Source organism: Delphinus delphis, chromosome 4 (genome assembly GCF_949987515.2).
Source record: "Delphinus delphis chromosome 4, mDelDel1.2, whole genome shotgun sequence".
NCBI lineage: Eukaryota > Metazoa > Chordata > Mammalia > Artiodactyla > Delphinidae > Delphinus > Delphinus delphis.
The window spans coordinates 137,234,343-137,257,130 of record NC_082686.1 but is presented as its reverse complement, the minus strand read 5'-3'; the positions used below and the strand labels follow the sequence as shown (position 1 = coordinate 137,257,130).

At 37.7% G+C, this 22,788-nt stretch overlaps 2 protein-coding genes across 3 annotated transcripts in view; one reads left to right on the top strand and one right to left on the bottom strand.

Annotated features, from left to right (window-relative positions):
- Window positions 1-18,364, top strand: part of PP2D1 (protein phosphatase 2C like domain containing 1) — a 31,737-nt gene extending 13,373 nt beyond the window's left edge. Inside the window, 3 exon segments of the mRNA XM_060011532.1 lie at window positions 1,146-1,253; window positions 1,255-2,189; window positions 17,532-18,364. Of these exon segments, the coding sequence (XP_059867515.1) occupies window positions 1,146-1,253; window positions 1,255-2,189; window positions 17,532-18,340 (1,852 nt within the window). The 3' untranslated portion in view covers window positions 18,341-18,364.
- A 134-nt stretch (window positions 18,365-18,498) lies between these two features.
- RAB5A (RAB5A, member RAS oncogene family) overlaps window positions 18,499-22,788 on the bottom strand; it is a 29,919-nt gene continuing 25,629 nt past the window's right edge. For both annotated transcript variants that reach the window (XM_060011534.1, XM_060011533.1), the window contains one exon: window positions 18,499-19,940. In XM_060011534.1, coding sequence (XP_059867517.1) covers window positions 19,825-19,940 — 116 coding nt within the window. In that variant the 3' untranslated portion in view covers window positions 18,499-19,824. The remainder of the gene's footprint in view (window positions 19,941-22,788) is intronic.

Sequence of the window (22,788 nt, the reverse complement as noted above, 5' to 3'; positions counted from 1 at the left end):
TTTGTATCTGTTAATCCCAAACTCCTCATTTATCCCTCCGCCACCTCCTTTTCCCTTTGGTAACCATAAGTTTGTTTTCATTTTTTAAATTTATTTTATTGAAGTATAGTTGATTTACAATGTTGTGTTAATTTCTACTGTACAGCAAAGTGATTCAGCTATACATACATATATTCTTTTTCATATTCTTTTCCATTATGTTTATCACAGGATACTGAATATAGTTCCCTGTGCTGTACAGTAGGACCCTGTTGTTTATCCATCCTATATATATAATACTAGTTTGCATCTGGAAGTTAGCTGGTTTTAAGATATCACATTTCATAAACATTTAAAGTCACTAACTTTGAGTTTTCAGGTTTTAAAATATTTTGTAACCAAAGCATTTTTTTTTCAGGTCTCTCATACCTCCACAGGCCCTTTCAAAGATCTCCTGCCCTAGGAATTGCCCATAAAAATGGATACAAATGGCTTCATGTGCTGAGTATTGTTGTAGATGCTTCAGATAGGAAGGAGTGTAAGAAAGAGTGTCTGCGTTCTGGAAATTTACCATCCAGCTCCTCTTCTTTCCTCAGGCCGTACCTCTTTCCCTTTGCAGTCCTAAAAATTTCTGTCCTTACTATCCATTCTTTTCATCATTCTGCTTGGTTTGGGCATCTCCCATTCATTTTCTTGAGAAATCTTTAATTAGGACAAAAGTGTTTTTAAAAAATTATTCTATTTCTTTATATAATATTATTATATAAATTAATATTATATAAATAAAATTATTTTATTATTAGGACAAAATCGAATACAAAAATAATTATGCTTTATATTTGAAATCACATTCCTAGATCTCAAGCATATACCTTCACTTGCCTAGATAAAATATTGTGCTGATTTATCTGAGTGTTTGTTCTTAGAGGTCTAGCTGACTTTCTGGAGATTTTGCTGAATTTCATTTGGGCCTACACAGGCCAATCACCAATTCCTTAAGTACTTACTATGTGTTTTGGGGGGGAATCACAGAAAGAGGAATAAGAATATTCTAGGCCAATATGAAATCTCAAGGATCCAAAACAAATTGCAAAGATAGGGGCCTGCTTGAAGAGATATTCAGTGCATCAATCCAGGCATGTAAATATCTTTTATCCTGTTTGCAGAGTGTTTTGGAAATCAAGGCAATTGTACACAAGAAAACTGACATATGATTCAGATGAGGGAGTCCCACTTACCTGGAGAAGAAAGCATTTTAAAAGGAAAAAGAAGAGACCATCACGAAGTGCAGGTCTACAATGAGATGATCACGTTTCCCTGTTCCATATGCAAGCATGAAATTGACCTACCTGGAATATTCCTCCATAAAAAGCAGCATGTAGCTCTGGCTACATTGGGCTTTCAGTGGATGGGTGGGGAGCAACCAGGGCTCTCAGCGATTGCTGATCAGAGGCAGTCCGTCATTGCTAAACTATTGTCATCGTTTGCATTTACTGAAAAAATCTTACAGGGCATTAATAATGCTTTTGAGCTCCTTTGCAAGAAACAAATACCAGCACACTATAAGATTATTGATAACATTCCCAAGAGTTCAATATATCCTCAAAAAATCTGTCACCTATTAATTAAAGGAGCAGCCATTTGCGAAGACAGGAATTCTACGTGGAGAGTTGACATGAATGATAAATTCACTGTCGTGAATAATTTTGGCAACAAACCCAATGTGTGTTTTTTTGGTTTGTTTGATGGACATCACGGTGCCTCGGCAGCAGACTTGACATCAGTGGAACTCCCAGTTTTACTTCTCCACCAACTTTCCAGACTTGATCCTTCCTACCAAATGACCCCTGAAGAGCAAACAGTAATCAATTCTTTTCACACAGTGTTTAGAGAAGACTACAGAGCTATAGAAGACACCTTCTCCTCCATAAAGAAAAAGACGAAAGCATTGAAAAGTGAGTATGAGAACATACACAAAGCCTTTGCAAAAGCATTTTGGAGAATGGACAGGCTTTTACGTCTTGGAAGGAAAGAAGTGTCCAGGGCTCGATGGAGCGGCTGTTCTGCAGTTACTTGCATATTGGAAGGCAACATTGAAAGTCCCAAAGCTAAGAAGTCTTCGAGAAGATTCAATGACCTTGATGCTTCTTTGGTCCCTTTCCAGGAGACGCCGAAAATAATTTCTGGAGTGCTACATATTGCAAACACTGGTATGTATATTGAATGGTACCAGGTTACACCTTAACATGTTTTATTCCTGGCAGCAAAACCTCTCTTGCTTCCAGAATTACCTAGTGACCTATTATTTAATGACTTACTAGTGCCTAGATATTTCACTGACCAATTTAAGAAATGACCAATAACCACAGTTTAAATGTAGATTTGCAGGCACAAAATGAATTGTAATTATGTCTCAAGGAGGCACGTACATGAAATAATGTGACCAAAACATGACGTTTTCTAAATGGGGTAGCAACACAGCTATTGATAAAGGCAAAGCAAATCTATTACATTTGCTCAGATCGGAATGAAACCAAAACATTCCCCACACTTCCCTTTTTCGGGAGAATGGAAAGTTCTTTGAGTGTTCTTAGTATAGCTGCTAAACTGGTCAGTTTTTCTGGTAACTAACATATTTGCAACAGGTCACTCTTGTGCTCACTGGCCAAGTTGCATCGATTTCATCTTAGGAAAAACAATCGTCCGTGATTCAGTTTTATAGGCGTGTATTTCCTTCTCCAAAAATTTTGGCTGGATTCTTTTAATTTTATTTCAAGAAGCAATTCTTTTGACTTGCTGTGCTAAAGTTCTAGCTAAGGAGCTTGCCAAACTCGAAAGCCCAGAGGTAAAACAGTTTTAGCCAAGTTAACCCGAGTTCCATGCTCATTTCCATGAGATGCTTAACTAGGGTTCCACCACCCCTTTCCTCGGTAGAATTATTATTAATGACAGTGTCCACTTGCTGAATATTGCGCACAGAGTAATTTCTCATGTAGTCTTCCAAGAACTCTGATATCTAAAGATATCTAAGTATTGTTTTTAAAAAAAATATATTCGACATGTAACATTGTGTAAGTTTAAGAAGCAAAACGTGTTAATTTGATACATTTTTATATTGTAACATGATTGCCATTGTAGCGATAATTACCACTTCTATCACATTACATAATCATCATTTCTTTATAGTGGTTGAAAAAATTAAGTTCTAGTCTCTTAGCAAGTTTGATGATTAAAATATATACGTTCTCTCTGTTCCCAATATTGTGCATTAGACCTCTAAGACGTATTTACTGCTCATTGCAAGTTTGGACCCTTAAACCGCATCTGTTCTCCTTCCCAACCCCTGCCGCCATTTCTAAGTGGTGTTGACCCAGTTGTCCAGATGAGAAAATAGAAGCTCGGAGAGGTGAAATTATTTGTTCAAGGTGTCAGAGGTGATAGAAATTGGAGCTGGAAATCAAACTGCCTCTGAAGGAGATTGCTTCCAGAGTCTGAGGAGTCTGGGCCTCAGGGAGTGGGACTTTGGCCCACACCGGGGCCAGATATATTCACCAAGACCATTATAATGTCAAGGTCCCTGGAAGCTGGCCTGTTTCTGATCTAACTCTGGTTGTGAGCCCAAAATGAGAACACCAGATTAAGCAATACCACGGAGCCAAGTGCAATGCCAATTTCCTTGGAGCATTTGCCATTCCTCAGGCCCTACCCTGAGGTTCCAAAGTGCTTCAGAGCAGGCCTACTTCATGGATGGAGAGTTTTCAGATTTCAAACTAATCTGGGAACTGACCCATATCCTTGGACTTTGGACCTCTATTAGAAAATATCATTTGATATCATGGTTCCTGGGAAATGAAAGGAAAATATACGAGATACTCAATAAGTAGATACTATCATCAAATGTTCAGTTTACTATGATTCATTACTTCCAAGCCCACTGTTGTTTGGCAGGTTCTAATTTCCAGGTCAAACATTTTTTTGGATCTAATTTACAGGCTTACATACATAACTGTGTTAAAATGTTTTCATTTGGGCATCCTTCATTCTAATAGAAACAAATAAGTAGGGGGAAAAAAATCCAACTTGTGAAAGGGAGGTCATGATTTATGATACGAAAGTGCTCCTAAAAGAAAGTAATTTAAATGAGTTACAAAAAATAAATGTTCACACAAATTTATCAAGGGCATGTTTTGTATTTTATAAAACAAGACCTATAAAGATAGCAAGGGGATTCATTTTTCTTGTTTGAAATTTGTCAAATACCAGTATCATCACAACTCTGGAATTAAAACCAAGAAAAAAACTCCACCTCACTTTATAAGGAAACATGAGTGTGGTGATACAGTCATTGAATAAGTGTTGAATTTGTGCATGTGGAAAAAGATCCTTCCAAACAGACATTCCTGACTTTTTTTCTTAGCACTTCTCATTTATATTGCATTTTATCACTTCTCCTGGTGCTCTCTTATTTTTCTTCAGTTAATCCTCACAGGATTAAAACTCAAACATATTGATACAGCATACATAATTACACTTTTTTCACAACATCAAATAAACCACAAATTTTTACATTTCTAATTAACCACACTAGTTCCTTATAAACATATGGGATTCTTATTTGATCCCCTAAATCCTTTTCCCCAGTGATTTTATATTTAATAGCTTTATTGAGATACAACTCACAAAGAACACAGTTCATCCAAGTAAAGTCTACGGCTCAGTGATTTTTACTATATTCACTGATACAGCCTTTTCTCCCCATCTTTTTATCTTTGAATCAAGTGTCTTGTTAGAGAACATATAGGTGGATCTTGTTTGTATTCATTTACTGTGGTTGTTGTTACAAATTTACCATAGATTTCGTGGCTCACACAACAGAAATTTATTCTCTTACAGTTCAAGAAGTTCTAAACCAGCATAACTGGCCCAATGTCTTCATGGCAGTGCTCCCTCCAGAGGATGTGGGAAAGAATTTGTTCCTTGCTCCTTCCACCTTCTGCTTGGCTGCCAGTATTCCTTGGGTTGTGGCCACATCACTCTGATCTCAAATGTGCTTCCATGTGCACATTTCCTTCTTCTGTGTCTGTAGCCAAATCTCCCTCTTGTGGTTGAATTTAGAACCCACCCAGACAATCCAGTGTTAAGCATCTCAGGATCATTAATCACATCTTCAAAGTCTTTGCCATATAAGGTAACATTTACAGGCTCCAGAGATTAGGTTCTGATATCTTTGGGGATTTTATTCAGCCAGCCACCATGTTTGTTTGTTCGTTTTTCCATTCTGCCAAACTTTGCCTTTTGATTCAAGTATTTAATTCATTTACATTTAAGGTAATTAATTATAGGGTAGGATATATGTCTGACATGTTTCTGTTTGTTTTCTCTCTCTCTCTCTCTCTCTCTCTCTCTCTCTCTCTATATATATATATATATATATACATCTTTTGTTTTTCTATTCCTCTGATACTGCTTTCTTTTTTTTCCCTCAACTAAGATTAGTCATCCTTTTTTTAAAATTTAATTTTATTTATTTTTTTATACAGCAGGTTCTTATTAGTCATCCATTTTATACACATCAGTGTATACATGTCAATCCCAAGCTCCCAATTCATCACACCAACTCCCCCACCCCCCACCAATTTCCCCCCTTGGTGTCCATATGTTTGTTCTCTACATCTGTGTCTCAATTTGTGTCCTGCAAACCAGTTCATCTGTACCATTTTTCTAGGTTCCACATAACGCGTTAATATACGATATTTGTTTTTCTCTTTCTGACTTACTTCACTCTGTATGACAGTCTCTAGATCCATCCACGTCTCAACAAATGACTCAATTTCGTTCCTTTTTACAGCTGAGTAATATTCCATTGTATATATGTATCACATCTTCTTTATCCATTCATCTGTCGATGGGCATTTAGGTTAGTTCCATGACCTGGCTATTGTAAATAGTGCTGCAATGAACACTAGGGTGCATGTGTCTTTTTCAATTATCGTTTCTCTTTTTGAATTAGGGTTTCTCTTTTTGAATTATGGTTTTCTCTGGGTATATGCCCAGTAGTGAGATTGCTGGATCATATGGTAATTCTATTTTTATTTTTTTAAGGAACCTCCATACTGTTCTTCATAGTGGCTATATCAATTTACATTCCCACCAACAGTGCAAGAGGGTTCCCTTTTCTCCACACCCTCTCCAGCATTTGTTGTTTGTAGATTTTCTGATGATGCCCATTCTAACTCGTGTGAGGTGATACCTCATTGTAGTTCTGATTTGCATTTCTCTAATAATTAGTGATGTTGAGCAGCTTTTCATGTGCTTCTTGGCCAGCTGTATGTCTTCTTTGGAGAAATGTCTATTTAGGTCTTCTGCCCATTTTTGGATTGGGTTGTTTGTTTCTTTAATATTGAGCTGCATGAGCTGTTTATATATTTTGGAGATTAATCCTTTGTCCAATGATTTATTGGCAAATATTTTCTCCCATTCTGAGGGTTGTCTTTTCGTCTTCTTTATGGTTTCCTTTCCTGTGCAAAGGCTTTGAGGTTTCATTAGGTCCTATTTGTTTATTTTTGTTTTTATTTCCATTACTCTAGGAGGCGGATCAAAAACGATCTTACTGTGATTTATGACAAAGAGTGTTCTTCCTATGTTTTCCTCTTAGAGTTTTATAGTGTCTGGTCTTACATTTAGGTCTCTAATCCATTTTGAGTTTATTTTTGTGTATGGTGCTAGGGAGTGTTCTAATTTCATTCTCTTACATGTAGCTGTCCAGTTTTCCCAGCACCACTTATTGAAAAGACTGTCTTTTCTCCATTGTATATCCTTGCCTCCTTTGTCATAGATTAATTGACCATAGGTGCGTGGGTTTACCTCTGGGCTTTCTATCTTGTTCCATTGATCTATGTTTCTGTTTTTGTGCCAGTACCATATTGTCTTGATTACTGTAGCTTTGTAGTATAGTCTGAAGTCAGTGAGTCTAATTCCTCCAGCTCCGTTTTTTTCCCTCAAGACTGCTTTGGCTATTCGGGGTCTTTTGTGTCTCCATACAGATTTTAAGATTTTTTGTTCTAGTTCCGTAAAAATTGCCATTGGCAGTTTGATAGGGATCACATTGAATCTGTAGATTGCTTTGGATAGTATAATCATTTTCACAATATTGATTCTTCCAATTCAAGAACATGGTATATCTCTCCATCTGTTGGTATCATCTTTAATTGCTTTCATCAGTGTCTTGTAGTTTTCTGCATACAGGTCTTTTGTCTCCCTAGGTAGATTTAGTCCTCTTGTCTCCCTAGGTAGGTTTATTCTTTTTGTTGCAATGGTAAATGGGAGTGTTTCCTTAATTTCTCTTTCAGATTTTTCATCATTAGAGTATAGGAATGCAAGAGATTTCTGTGCATTAACTTTGTATCCTGCAACTTTACCAAATTCATTGATGAGCTCTAGTAGTTTTCTGGTGGCATTTTTAGGATTCTCTATGTATAGTATCATGTAATCTGCAAACAGTGACAGTTTTACTTCTTCTTTTCAAATTTGTATTCCTCTTATTTCTTTTTTTTCTCTGATTGCCATGGCTTGGACTTCCAAAACTATGTTGAATAATAATGGTGAGAGTGGACATCTTTGTCTTGTTCCTGATCTTAGAGGAAATGCTTTCAGTTTTTCACCATTGAGAATGATGTTTGCTGTGGGTTTGTCATATATGGCCTTTATTATGTTGAGGTAGTTTCCCTCTATGCCCACTTTCTTGAGAGTTTTTATCATAAATTGGTGTTGAATTTTGTCAAAAGCTTTTTCTGCATCAATTGCGATGATCATATGGTTTTTCTTCTTCAATTTGTTAATACGGTGTATCACATTGATTGATTTGCGTATATTGAAGAATCCTTGCATCCCTGGGATAAATCTCACTTGATCATGGTGTATGATCCTTTTAATGTGTTGTTGGATTCTGTTTGCTAATAGTTTGTTGAGGATTTTTGCATCTGTATTCATCAGTGATATTGGTCTGTAATTTTCGTTTTTTATAGTATCTTTGCCTGGTCTTGGTATCAGGGTGATGGTGGCCTCTTAGAATGAGTTTGGGACTGTTCCTTCCTCTTCAAGTTTTTGGAAGAGTTTGAGAAGGATGGCTGTTAGCTCTTCTCTAAATGTTTGATAGAATTCACCTGTGAAGCCATCTGGTCCTGGACTTTTGTTTGTTGGAAGGTTTTTAATCACAGTTTCAATTTCATTATTTGTGATTGGTCTGTTCATGTTTTCTATTCCTTCCTTTCAGTCTTGGGAAGTTACACCTTTCTAAGAATTTGTCCATTTCTTCCAGGTTGTCCATTTTATTGGCATAGAGTTGCTTGTAGTAGTCTCTTAGGATGCTTTGTATTTCTGCGGTGTCTGTTGTAAATTCTCCTTTTTCGTTTCTAATTTTACTGATTTGAGTCCTCTCCCAATTTTTCTTGATGAGTATTAGAGTATTTTGTATTAGATAGTTTCTAGTACATCATTTTAATTCCTGTATTTCTTTTACTATATATATATATATATATATATATATATTTTTTTTTTTTTTTTTTTTTTTTTTTTCGGTATGCGGGCCTCTCACTGTTGTGGCCTCTCTGGTTGCAGAGCACAGGCTCCGGACGCACAGGCTCAGCGGCCATGGCTCACGGGCCCAGCCGCTCTGTGGCATGTGGGATCTTCCCGGACCAGGGCACGAACCCATGTCCCCTGCATTGGCAGGCAGACTCTCAACCACTGTGCCACCCGGGAAGCCCCCTGTTACTATATATTTTTAAAATATATATTTTTAGTGGCTATTCTGAGGATTATAATAAAATCTTAACTTAAAAACAATTCGGCTTGCATTAATGCCAACTTAACTTCAAAAGATATATATGGCATCTTTGCTCCAATATAGCTCCATTTCCTGCAGCCTTCTTTATACTTTATGGAATTACATCTTTACACATTACAAGCCTATAAAGTTTTATATTATTGTTTTATGCAGCTTTCTTCTAAATAAGACAGGAAAATAAAAGTGTTAAAAGTAAAATACATTTTTTACTGTTTTATATTTACCCATATACAGTTGACTCCTGAACAACATGAGTTTGAACTGTGTGGGTCCACTTATATGCAGAATATTTTCAATAGTAAACACACTATTACACAATCCATGGTTGATTGAATCTGTGAATGTGGAACTGCAGATATGGAGGGCTGTCTATTGGACTTGAATATCCACAGATCTGTTGTGGGTCCTGAACAGTGCTCCCCAGATACTGAAAGATAATTGTAGTTACCTTTCTTTTTTTGTGTGGGTTTGAGTTACAATCTAGCGTTTTCATTTTTGCCTGAAAGACTCCCTTTAGTATTTCTTGTATGGAAAGTCTACTAATGATGAATTCTCTCAGTCTTTTTTAACTGGGAATGTGTTAATTTCTTCATTTTTAAAAGGATAGTTTTGCTTTTTTTTTTTTGCAGTACGCAGGCCTCTCACTGTTGTGGCATCTTCCGTTGCGGAGCACAGGCTTCAGACGTGCAGGCTCAGCAGCCATGGCTCACAGGCCCAGCCGCTCCAAGGCATGTGGGATCTTCCCGGACCGGGGCACGAACCCGTGTCTCCTTCATTGGCAGGTGGACTCTCAACCACTGCGCCACCAGGGAAGCCCTAGTTTTGCATTTTGAATATGTCATCACATTGCCATCTAGCCTCCATGGTTTCTGATGAGACATAATTTTTGATCTTATTGAGTATCCCTTGGCTGTATGTAATGAGCCACTTTTCTCACTCTACTTTCATTATTCTTTCTTTCTCTTTTGACAGTTTGACTATGATGTGTTTAAGTACTGACCTCTAATTTAAACTCTTTGGAGTCTGTTGAGCTTCTTGTATGTTTTTATTCCAATTTGGGAAGTTTTTGGCTATTAGTTCTTCAAATATTCTTTTTTCCCCACTTCTGTCTTCTCCTTCCATTATGCATATGTTGGTATACTTGGTGGTGTCCCACAAGTCTCTGCGATGCTGTTCACTTTAATTCATTCTTTTTATTTTTCCTATTCTTCAGATTGGATATTCTCAATTTATCAATCAAGTTTGCTGATTCTTCTGCCAGATCAAACCTGATGCTGAGCTCATTCTAGTGAATTTTTCGTTTAAGACATTGTACTTTTCAACTCCAGAATTTCATGCTTCTTTGTTATAATTTCCATCTCTTTATTGATAGTCTCTAGGTTGGTGGATCATTGTTCTCATGCTTTCCTTTCATTTTTAGCCCCATTTTCCTTTAAACGTATTGATAATTTTTTTTTTTTTTTTTTGCGGTACATGGGCATCTCAGTATTGTGGCCTCTCCTGCCGCGGAGCACAGGCTCTGGATGCGCAGGCCCAGCAGCCACGGCTCACGGGCGCAGCTTCTGCACGGCACGCGGGATCCTCCCGGACCGGGGCACGAACCTGCGTCCTCTGCATCTGCAGGCAGACTCCCAAACACTGCGCCACCAGGAAAGCCCTATTGATAAATTTTAAAACATTTTCGTCCAGTTAGTTCTAATGCCTAGACTTCCTCATGGACAGCTTCTATTGACTTACTTTCTTTCCTGTATATGGGCTATGCTTTCATTACTATGTTTCATTACTCTCTCATTACTCTTCTTTTGTTGAAAACTGGACATTTAAAATAATATAGATGCCCTCCCTCTCCAGGGTTTGTTGTTGCTACTGTTTTTGTGACTTATATGAACTAATTCTGTAGACTCTATATTCTGTCATGTGCAGACAAAAAGCCTCTGCTTGGTTGGTTATCTTAGTGTTCAGCTAATGACTAGATGGAGATTTCTTTAAATACCTACTACTAATATGCATGTCTTCCAGTCTTTGCTGAGGCTCTTTTTTTTTTTTTTTTTTTTCTGTATGCAGGCCTCTCACTGTTGTGGCCTCTCCCGCTGCGGAGCACAGGCTCCGGACGCGCAGGCTCAGCGGCCATGGCTCACGGGCCCAGCCGCTCTGCAGCATGTGGGATCTTCCCGGACCGGGGCACGAACCCATGTCCCCTGCATCGGCAGGCGGACCCTCAACCACTGCGCCACCAGGGAAGCCCGGCTCTGTCTTTTTTGAGGCTTGTCTTGTAAAAAATGGCAGGCAGTTTAAAACTCTGCCTATGCTTTTACTTCCTACTTGGGTTAATCATCAAGATTAGTCATAGGTGAGAAATTAAGGCTTGTTCAGGTCCTGGGCATGTATACAGCCTGCACATGTGCATGCTCTTCTGTTTCCCCAGGAGTATGTTTGAGCTTTTCAAAACCCTCTGTAGGGTCTCAGTCCTCAGCTCTTTCTTATACTTTTTGGGGGGTCAGCCTCTTGTCATCCCCAGATGCTTTCAGTGCCTCAGGCAAGTGTGATTTTAAACAATTGCTGCTGGTTTTTGGCAAACACACTGAGGATGAGTTATTTGCATAGAGTAAGCTCTGAGTCAAGTCAAATGATGACAAGATTTGAGAATGGAGCTTTTTTCAGGGACTTGCAAGACAGTTCACATAATGACAATTCTCTGGGGATAGATAATTTTAGGGAGGTCTAAAGCCATCCTTTCTCCTGCAGAGGCTGCTAGACTGTTGATTGCAGAGCTAGCATCACTATAAAATGTTTGGTTTTCAAGGCTACTGCAGAGCTGAAGAGAAGTGGTTGGAAGTAGGCCAAGTTACAAGGCCATGACCACTTGGTTTTACCTACTTTGTTTCTCTTCAATGTTTCTCAGATTTTTGCAAGCCTTTGGTTAATTTCCAGCATTTCAGAAAAGTTGACTTTAACAATTCTTGTCAGTGTTCTCATTCCTTTTCCTGAGGAGTAGATTTTCAGAGATCCTTACTCTGCAATATCTAATCTTTTCTTCTGCAATATTGAACCTGCTGTTAATCACATCCAGTGTAGTGTTCATTTTAAATTTTGTATTTTTCATCTTCAGAAGTTTGATTTTTAAAATTATCTTCCATGTCTGTATTTAACTTTATAACATTGAGAGTTGTTGCCTACTAATTCCAACATCTGCCTCAGTTCTGGGCTGGTTTCAATTGATTTTTCATTTTATTATGGGCAGTATTTCCCTACTTATTTGCATGCTTGCTGTTTTAGTTTCTTAGGGCTGCCATAACAAATTAGCTGAAACTTGGCAGCTTAAAACAACGAAAATCCATTCTCACAGTTCTGGAGGCTAGTTGACCAAAATCAAGGTGTTTGCAAGGCCATATTTCTTTCCTCCACTGTTCAGCATCAGTTTGAAATAGTCTATTATTCTGGCAGTCTGCGTGGTGGGTGAGAGGCATATATTTATTTTCAGTTCAGTGTTGCAGTGAGGGCGTGGTTCTTTGGGCTCCTAGCTTTGTTGGGGAAAACCACTAGTTTTCCCCACCTTGAACAAGCCCTAGGTTTTGTTTCCTGTTCCATAACCCCGTGAAAAGTCTAAGCTCATTTATTCAGCTCAATAAATGCTCTCAGATAAAAACTGGCTTTTGCTCTTGGCATACTCTGGGATTCAGCCATTATTCTTTTGACAGGAGAATTCTTTACTTTCTTACTAGCTCAACAATGTACATGACTTAAAAGTATATACATTATCCAGGATATTTTCCTATTCTCAGTGGGAGTCAATCCAAGACCCACACTGGCACATTACTGCTCCTTTGTAATATTTGAGTGTTTTAGCGTATCTGCTATTCCAGTATCTTTATGTCTAGATTATACATATTTGTTAATACCTTCTTTTAATGAGGCCCCAGAAACTACCTTTTTTCCTAGTGTCCTTGTTCTCTGTCCTGTGAGCTCACTCTAGATCCAGAGGCCAAGCATGACTTTACCCACTACTTCCCTATTACTCACAATCCTTTATTTGTTCCTCAAGCCCCCTTTCTTCTCTCTTCTTAAGGTTAACAATAACTCCTTTATCTAATCCTCACAACCTGTGAGGTAAGAATAATCTCATTTTAATAGAAGCTTGAGGCTCACCAAAGCCTTATTATATATGGTTATATCATTAGTGAGCCAGAACCCATGTCCTTTAAAGTCTCATTACTTCAAATGAACACCAGCAGCTTCCTGCTTCTAAGGTGTCCCTTCATTCTTATGTGTCTTCACCTTCCTCATTCACAACTGATGCTGTGTTTGCAGATCTTTTAATTTGTTGTGATTTTCCTATCTAGATGTGATTGTCCTTAGTGGTTAAATAAGTTGCTTTTAAAATTACTTCCAGCCCCATCTTTTTCCCCTAAAACCTAATTCAACTCCAGAATCACCTTAAGCAGGTGAAAAAAAAAAAAAAAAAAAATATATATATATATACACACACACACACATATACATATTCTTAAACAACACTGACCTTTTATAGACTTTTCCTTCCCCATCTCCCTTTTTTGGGGTATGTTGGTTTGTATATATGTGGACTCACATATATACAAACTGGATTCTGAAAATACAATCAACAAATATTTGACAGATAGTTGAGACTAATGTGTGAAGTACTGTTAGGCTCCAGTTGGAAAATGGTGAACTTGAGTTTCATGCTCACACATCTTACAAAACAATCAAAGGAATCTTTTGAACATACAGTGAAAACTAGCTCCACATCAATAAGGCTCTCATGCTAATCACCAGTAGGAAGAGTCAACACATGGCACCCATGCATACAATTTCAGCCTCTTTTGCCAAAATTAGAATCCTGAAAAAAACTGGATATAAGTTGTTTTCCTAACCTCATCTACAGGTGTTTCTACTATGCTTCCATTTTAGGGATACTTCACTAGGGTTTAAATTTCCTTAGTTTGTTTATGCTGCTTTTCAACTGCTCCCTTTTCTTTCTCCAATAACTATTTCCTCATTTCTCAAGTTCCAAGTTCCTGCTCCCTACTCCCTTAAGCCTATAACTCTTTTTAAGGATTTTCTTAGTTTTTTTAAATGGGTCTGAAATGAAACATTCATAGCTTCATCTCAATCTCTTTTGGATAGACTCTCTTCAGCTGCTTTTCCCCTTCATGGAACAAAAAGGAAAATAACCTTTGTCAAGTGTCTACTTATTAAATTACCTTCTTAAACTCGACAAAAAATATTGCAGGTGGTAAATTGTTACTCACAGAAATAAAGTGACTTAATGAAAGTCACACAGACAAAACTGGGATTGAAGTACCAAGTAGCAAGCTCTCAAGACTTTCCTCTTCCCCATGCTGCTGCTTCTAAGGCAAGCCATCTTTTTATCCAGGGCACTCGTGCACCTTAGGGATGTTTCCTTTCCTCACCACCATCTAACATTTCTCTTACTCTTTCCTCCAGTCCTTTCCTAAAACTTCCGTTTAAATGACCTTCATGGCCCCATCTGGAAAAAAAAAAAAAAAAAAGATCTTGCCCATTCAGATCTAGAATTCCGTTTGGGATTGATTCTAGAGGTCATTCTGAAGTTGACGGGGACACTCCTCCTTTTCACAAACTAGAGACAACCCAGCAATTGCAGAAGGCAGTTATGTCATTGCCTTCTGCATAAGGAACACTTTGCCTGACTATACGTGTCATCTATTTTATTTATTATTTATTTTATTGCTGAGTTGGGTCTTTGTTGCTGCGCACAGGCTTTCTCTAGTTGCGGCGAGTGGGGGCTACTCGTGGCAGTGTGCAGGCTTCTTATTGCGGTGGCTTCTCTTGTTGTGGAGCACTGGCTCCAGGCACGCGGGCTTCAGTAGTTGTGGCTCATGGGCTCTAGAGCAGGCTCAGTAGTTGTGGCGCACAGGCTTAGTTGCTCCTCAGCATGTGGGATCTTCCTGGCACAGGGCTCGAACCCATGTCCCCTACATTGGCAGGCGGATTCTTAACCACTGCGCCACCAGGGAAGCCCCCATACGTGTCATCGTAAAAAGGCTTAAATATCATCTCAAAGCAGTTCATTTTAGTTCCCATTAATGTCCTTAAACATGTTGCCCTTCCAGTAACACTGTTCCTTTTTTTTTTTTTTAATTGGAGTACAGCTGATTTACAATGTTGTTAGTTTTAGGTTCCACTTTTGTTTGATAACGTTTTTCTGAACAGCACCATCTCTCCAACTACTGAAAGCTGGTAACTTTATGTCTAGGAATTTGAATACTTATTCATGCTCAGATTCATTATGTTTTTGTGTAAAGGTCTTCTTCATCACAGTTCACTACTTAGTTATTCTCCTTTCCTCCAAACAGATATTACAGGAACCCTTCTTTAAAGCCAATCTCTCAAACTGTCATGTCTTGCTCCTCTCTCTTCCTTCAGTTCTCCAAGACACATGGATATACAGTGTTAAAATTTTTAAGTCTCCCTCCAATTTCCCATCTTCCTTGAAGCTCTTTGTTCATTATTCTATTCTAGCTTTCAGCTTAATGTAGACAACCACTTTCAACAACCCCGATTGCAGCTGGCAGCACATGCAACCCGAGGTCTAGGAAATAGAACTATTAACTCTGCATATCCACTTTTTCGCCATGTCTATTCCACTGATACTCTTCCAGGGCCTCTTATTATCCTCTATTTCCTGAGCTATGCACGAATAGTTGAGAAACACTGGGTACTTCCCCTTCATTTTCTTCTTCCTTCATGCAAATTCACACAGGTTAAGGATGTGAGTTAGTCAGAAGGCACCATTTATCAGGATGAATCAACTGTCCAAGTAATTAAATAACTCAAATCAGATAGCAAGTCAATGGCAGGGCAAAACCTGCAGCCATTACTTACTGTCCTCATTTTCTAGAAAATTTTATTGTGCTGAGCTTAAGGGATGTTCACAATAATAAAATCAACGAAAATGGCATTTCCTACTCTGTAGCACAGCAATTAAAAAAAAAAGGCAAACAGTAGTACCTAAGATGTTTACCAAGCTCTCTGCAGAGGCAACTAAAATCAAAATACCAACGTATTACCCTTCCACTGTAACTACATAATCATATTAAATGCTTTTCAAATCACACAGAAACAATGCTTTTTCTTTTTGCTGAGTGAGCTTTGGCTTGCTACATGCAAATAAAACATTTAGAAGTCAGTGGATTGACTATTCTGAGCCTGTGTTTCCAGAGCTATGGTCGCACTATTTATATGTGTAAGTACACAAAGAAATTTTCTAATTTAAAAGAGGAACTGAACCATATGTTCTCCTAAGAGAACAATTCAGTCTACCCAGTTGGCATGTTCAATACCAACCCATGCTGCTTTGCTGGTACAATAATAATTTAAAACTCAGCAGAAGTCAAGAATTATTTTACTGACTTCTCTTCTGCAGAGTGTAAACAGAATGACCAGCAAAAAAGTTAACAGAAAATATTAATAACCAAACCACAAATAAAAGAGGTCATTCAGTTTTGAGGACTATCATTTATACAGCTATCAGGTTTCCAAAATATTTTCCACACAGTCATCTTTTGGTCCCATCCAATAACTCACATATTAACAATTGCCATTATGTAAATGAGCCAACAGGCTCACTCTATGCCTGACACTAATGCTTCACCAGCTCAGGCTCTGTCCAACATATTAGGTGTGTGAACCTTACCTTCTGAAACCTAAATCCCTTTACCTAAAACGTTAGGGGATTAGAAATGAAGGCCTGCAACAACAAAATTCTGACTCCAGGTACGGTGCCATGTTTGAAATCAGAATATTCTAACGTAAATTTTGCCTATGATTCCAGCAATATTAACTCTCATAGGTATTATAAATATATAATTATGTTCCTAAAAACTTGGGAAAGTCAATTTTTCCTAACAAACTAAAGGATTCTGAGTCCTTTTCTGTATACCAAAGAAAATTTTGGTAATACAACCATCCTTCAATCTGTTCAGAGCATTATGTTAAGATTTTCTTAAGATTTTAATAAAGCACACATCATAGGTTCATCTGAATCATGAACAAACTACAATCAGATTTTTAATACCTCAGTTTTCAATCAAAGGGTTTAATGTTGGTTAGCTATTATCCATTTAATACATTAATAACACGTTTTTCTTCACTGGCTGACAATTTCTTTTTAACACACATAACAAACCTAATAAGATGGACATTAACAGTGGCTTTCTAATTTTTTAATCACCCATACCTATAATATATTCAGGTTTTAACTTTGACCAGTTAAAAATTTGCCTAACTGCACTCTTAGAAAATAATCAAACTTTGTATTTTTAATTGAAAAGGCATTTATTAAAACATTTTAAAAATGTCTGCTCTATGGAATGTATGTTGGTTATAAAAAAGTTCAATTCTTGATTCTACAAATATGTAACACTCAGAAGCTGCTTCATAAAAAAATTAATTTTTCATTATCTGTAGTTTGTTATTTTAATACTAAATTCAGTATTTTAAACACTAAATTGCTTAAAAATGAGGAATAAATTAGCCCCCCCATTTGAAATCTGAATTACTGTAAATCTTCTAATAATGATATCAATACTACATATATTTAAAAAATATTTTTAAGTGGCCTGGTTTCTATTTATGAAGTTAACAGCATGCTTTGATATAAATGGTTATAAATCTCGAGGATCAATTTTTAAAAATAATCTTTTAGGTAATGTGCAAGCAGTCTTATGCAGAAATGGGAAAGGCTTCTGCCTAACCAAAGAACACACTACACGAAACACAGATGAAAGAAGAAGAGTACTTCAGAATGGAGCAATAATTAGTTCACATGAACCATACGGGCTCCTACAAGGGCAAATAAAAACCACACGAGGACTTGGATTTCATGGAAATCTCAAACTGAAAAAATTCATTATTCCAGCACCTCAAACTATTTCTGTGCCTATAGATGACTTATGTCAATTCCTTATCTTAGCTACTAATGGACTCTGGGAAGTTCTGGATACAAAGGAAGTCACTGCACTGACAATGACAGCTTTTCAAGTATATAAAGAAGCACAGTGTTCTATCACAGGAAACAAATTGTCACCATCCAAAGGGTCTCTGCTTTTCCCAATCGATGAAGAAAACACATCTAAACCAGAAACTAACATCCACATAGTGTTTCAGAGCAAATCTGAAGAAAATGTGTCAACAATAAATTCAAGAGAAAATTTGTCAGATTCAAAATATTCTATTCATAACCTTAAAAATATAGGAACATTTCCACCAAAAATGACTAAGCATGATCCTTGCAGTGAGAAAGAAACTGATGGACCAACCAGTGTAGATGGTGTGCCAAAAGACTCAAGTGAAAAAGAGAAAGGATCATGCACTAAGAGTTTCTATGGAGGTGCTGCTGAGTATATCAGCCGTGAACTTGTAAGTGCTGCTTTGGCGGCTGGCTCCAGAGACAACATTACAGTCATGGTCACACTTTTCAATGGAAGCAAGTATCTCCAGAGAGCAAAAACATGAAGACAATTCTTCAGTGAACCAGATGCTAGGATAACATCAACACCACACAAATCATTTTTAAGAATGTAGTAAAGGAAATATAAAAGCAGACTGTGGGTTATACAGTACCATTTATATATGTTCACTGTTTCATGCCAAAAAAGAGAAAAACCAGTACCTGCTTTTTGTACCACTTTATTCCAACCTGAGCACCTCAATATAAAACTAAACACTGGTGAACTGTTTTCCTTACTAATTTTGAATTACTGTAAATGTACAAGTTCTGCTAGCAGTTCAACATTTAAATAGATTAAATCATCTCTGACACATGGTAGATTTCATATAATGAAAATACCTAAAACAATTAGTGCAATATACTGAACTGATCAAAATAAAATGAACTTTGGAAAACAAGGCTGCAAGATTGTTACTAACATATCCAATACTTATGTTACAAATTACTGGTACATTGTTTATTATGGTTCTAGCCAGGTAGGAACAATTCAAGCCCCTTCCTTTCAAAGGGGGAGAGAAGGAAAAAATTAGCTGTTTTAGTAACTGTACATTTTGTATACTTTTAAGCAACTCTTAAATATTACAGAAAAGTAATAAACATATATGGAGACTACAACGCAGTACCCTATTTACAGTACAGCTGAAGATCGAATTTGAAATAATCAAGTTTGAATGTACATAATTGTTAGTGCATTGACTATTTCTATGTCCAAAGGGCACAAAAGCCCCTCCCTACTCCCAAAAAACAAAAGCTATGTAATGGCCAGCAGTGATTAAACAGAAATCACAGACACCTGGTTTGTTTCATTTTTGTTGAAGAACTTACATGTTTGAAGGGAACACTATTCTTTAAGATGCATTTTATCAGTTTTCATATTCCTAAAATAAGACAGTTACATATGATTTTTTTTTTTTACTCCATTTAAAAAATAACAGGACTAGCTATAATTTAGATGCCACTGATGTTCATTTTTTCCTCCTGAAGATGTGGGAATGTTTCCTTGTGGCTAATTTGTTAAAATGTGGAATGTGTACTTTAAATAAGGATACTAAGTGAAATTACAGGTGGCTTGAATATCGTAGTTAAGCATAAATATCTTTAGAACCTCCTTCCAAAGAAAGAATTTTTTTTGGAAAGCCCAAATGAGTGAGTTCCAAATCTTTTTCACAGAACTGGCTGGTTAACTGTGGGTTCAGAGTCATCTGTTTATATCCCTGGTGAAGAGAAATGAGTCCCGCTAACATTCCAAGGAAATAAGTGTACACACAGCTCTCATCTTCCCCTTTCACTGCTGAAACATTAGTCAGAGGGTCACATGCATGTTATTAAAAATTAAGTTCAAAACACTTAAAATAATTCTGTATTAGAAACTTGACTATCGTAAGTCTCTTCTTTTTGGAAGTCATACTGGGCTGGTTAAATGCTCCAATTCCACTGTTATTAACAATTAGGAAGCAGAAGAACATTCCAGTTAGTTTAAACTGGAGGTTTAGTTACTACAGCACTGACTCCTGGTTGGCTGCGTGGGTTCAGTAAGGTCTACTCCTCTTCCTCTGGCAGAATTTGCTCCTGGATTCTGTGGTTCATTCTTCGGCAACTTTTTAGCTGAGAGATAAATTATCAGAATAAACACAATTAGAATAGCTGTATTTAATTCTTTATATAGATTCACTTAACAATACCAGAAAAGTTGTACTTTAAAGAAAATCTAAGTAAGTTCCTAAAGATAATGGCCAGCCATTATGTTTATAATAAAGAAGCTCAGCTCCAACCCATCAATGTTCTCTGGACTGCCACAAACTTTCTGGAACAAGTCAGGATATAAACGAATACCATCACCCCAGGAGAACTTGTCCTCTACTGTGCAAATTATTACCCCACATCACAACAGACTGTACCTCCTATTTTCTTCACTTATACACTTTACCCTTCAAACATCTATCATTTTCCTCTCTTGTGGCTGATTAAGAATCCTAATCTGATTCATTAGCAGCTCTTCTGAGATAGTGCCTTCAGGATCAAGTCCCTCTCATTAACAGGGACTTGATCCTGAAGGCACTATCTCAAAAAAACATTTTCCAATCTTGAGCCAGATAAGCATGGCTTGCCACACATTTGGACAAAGCCCCACAACTGGTAGTTATGGCTTTAGCTTTGCTAAGTTCTATGGAGCTTAACAGCTGTTCTCTGGAGTATGGCTCCCACTGATGAGAAAATGTACCAGCTAGATGTAGTCTGCTTGGATCCCAAAGATCCTTGATGTGTTGGGATTCATTAAACATTAAATATCTCTAAGAGCACCGACTGTAAGGGTGGCTAGACACACTGGTTTCTATCAGCCTTGGGGATACATCATTGAGGTAAGACTCTAGCTTTACCTTAGCTGTGAGGTTATACAAAAGCTGAACAAGATCTACCTCAAAATCTAAATGCCTAGTTGTGTTCTGGATCTTTTACAGTTTCTTTGTTGTAATATTCCACGATAGCATTAATCATCTTTAGAATCCTAGATGCTGGGCTGGGCAATGGATCTGGGAGCCAGGAGCACTGAGGTTTGGGAAGAAAAGTGTTCCCCTGGGCCACTTCTCTAGGAATGGCTCTAGGAATGGTACTGTAAATGGTAATAAAATGGTAAATTTCCAGTCAAATGTATTTACAAACAAAGCCCCGCCAGGACAAAGAGTAGGCTAACATTACAAACTTTATTATAATTAATACCAAATTAGGTTTTGGACTAAGTGATCATTTCTCCCTTTGGCATACTTCTGGCAAGGGCTTTTTGTAATTAGATCTGAGTGAAATTAGGAGGCTGAAAGAATTAAACTGGAATGAGGAACCTTTAACTTGTATTGGTTAATTTTTATTGTGTGAAGATGAACTACAACATATCTTCAGGGGGTCTCAAAAGAAGTAGTCTCCTGTCTCCTATCTTAGTGAGTGCTACCCAAAGCGAAGCTGGTACTATCTGCTTTGTATATAGATAACTGCAGCTTACCAACCTGACCCTGAATTGATTAGGACTGTGAGAAGCTAAAATTCCTGAATCAAGTTAAGGAAGATGTGCAATGAAAAAAGCCACTGAAGGACTTCCCTGGTGGCGCAGTGGTTGGGAATCCGCCTGCCAATGCAGGGGGCACGGGTTCGAGCCCTGGTCCGGGAGGATCCCACATGCCGCGGAGCAGTTGAGCCCGTGAGACACAGCTGCTGAGCCTGTGCTCTAGAGTCCGCGAGCCACAAGTAGAGAAAGCGCGCACACAGCAACGAAGACCCAACACAGCCAAAAATAAATAAAATAAATTAAAAAAAAAAATGTGGTTGTGATTTAAAAAAAAAAAAAGAAAAAAGCCACTGAAGACCTTATCAAATTAAAAGCAGATGATAAATTTATTGTAGACTCCTACTAAACAAGTGTACTCTACTTGGGAACCCATCAGAAGTATAAATATGGGGCTTTCCTGGTGGCGCAGTGGTTGAGAGTCCGCCTGCCAATGCAGGGGACACGGGTTCGTGCCCCGGTCCTGGAGGATCCCACATGCCACGGAGCGGCTGGGTCCGTGAGCTATGGCCGCTGAGCCTGCGTGTCCGGAGCCTGTGCTCCGCAACGGGAGAGGCCACAACAGTGAGAGGCCCGCATACCGCAAAAAAAAAAAAAAAAAAAAGTACAAATATGAGTTCACTGTGTGATTTATTTAAGTTACTAATGGAGAGGTTACAACTCAATTTACACTTGGAGTTTCTTTCAAGGAAAGAAACATTCTAATTTTAGAAAAGTAAATAAGAGCTCTAATACGTAGGCTACTTTCTGACTGAAAGAAATAACCTTATTAGCAAGTCTAAATAAAAGGTACAAATTAAACAAAGCCCATCTGGTGGAGTCTTAATAGCATCAGAAAGGTTTAAAAGTTCAGCCTGATTTGAAGGCCCTATTATCTCCTTGTTTCCCAACTTTTCAGATGTGGTTGTGGGTGTGATCTGTCCCATTTATTAAAAAAAAACAAAACAACTATATATTTGTCTCATAATCCTTCAAAACTATGCTGGTATTTCCCTAATAAAATGCAAGCCTGAGTTTCTCAGGAAAATATTTTACACAGGCAAGTTTTTCCCTAAATGAAGCTGCCACTAAACTCTCTCACCTAGTGAAAAATAATATGACAGTACCTGCAGCTCTTATTGGGTTTTCTTTAGCCTCTGAATCAGCTGTTCACTGGTTAATTTGTATGACTTCAGTATAAAAGAATACTTATTTGGGACCAAGGATGTGGACACCCCAGTTAATAATCACTGCTGTATAATAAAAGATGTTGTGGGATGAGATGAGCGCTTGGCACACGGACATTGTGGACGCAGCAGACTGTGAGAGCCACCACAGTAGACCCCTCCCATGGGATCTGCACCTGAAAACTACTAGGAGGCAGCTAGGGTCAATAAAAATCTTTTAATTGTTGTTATA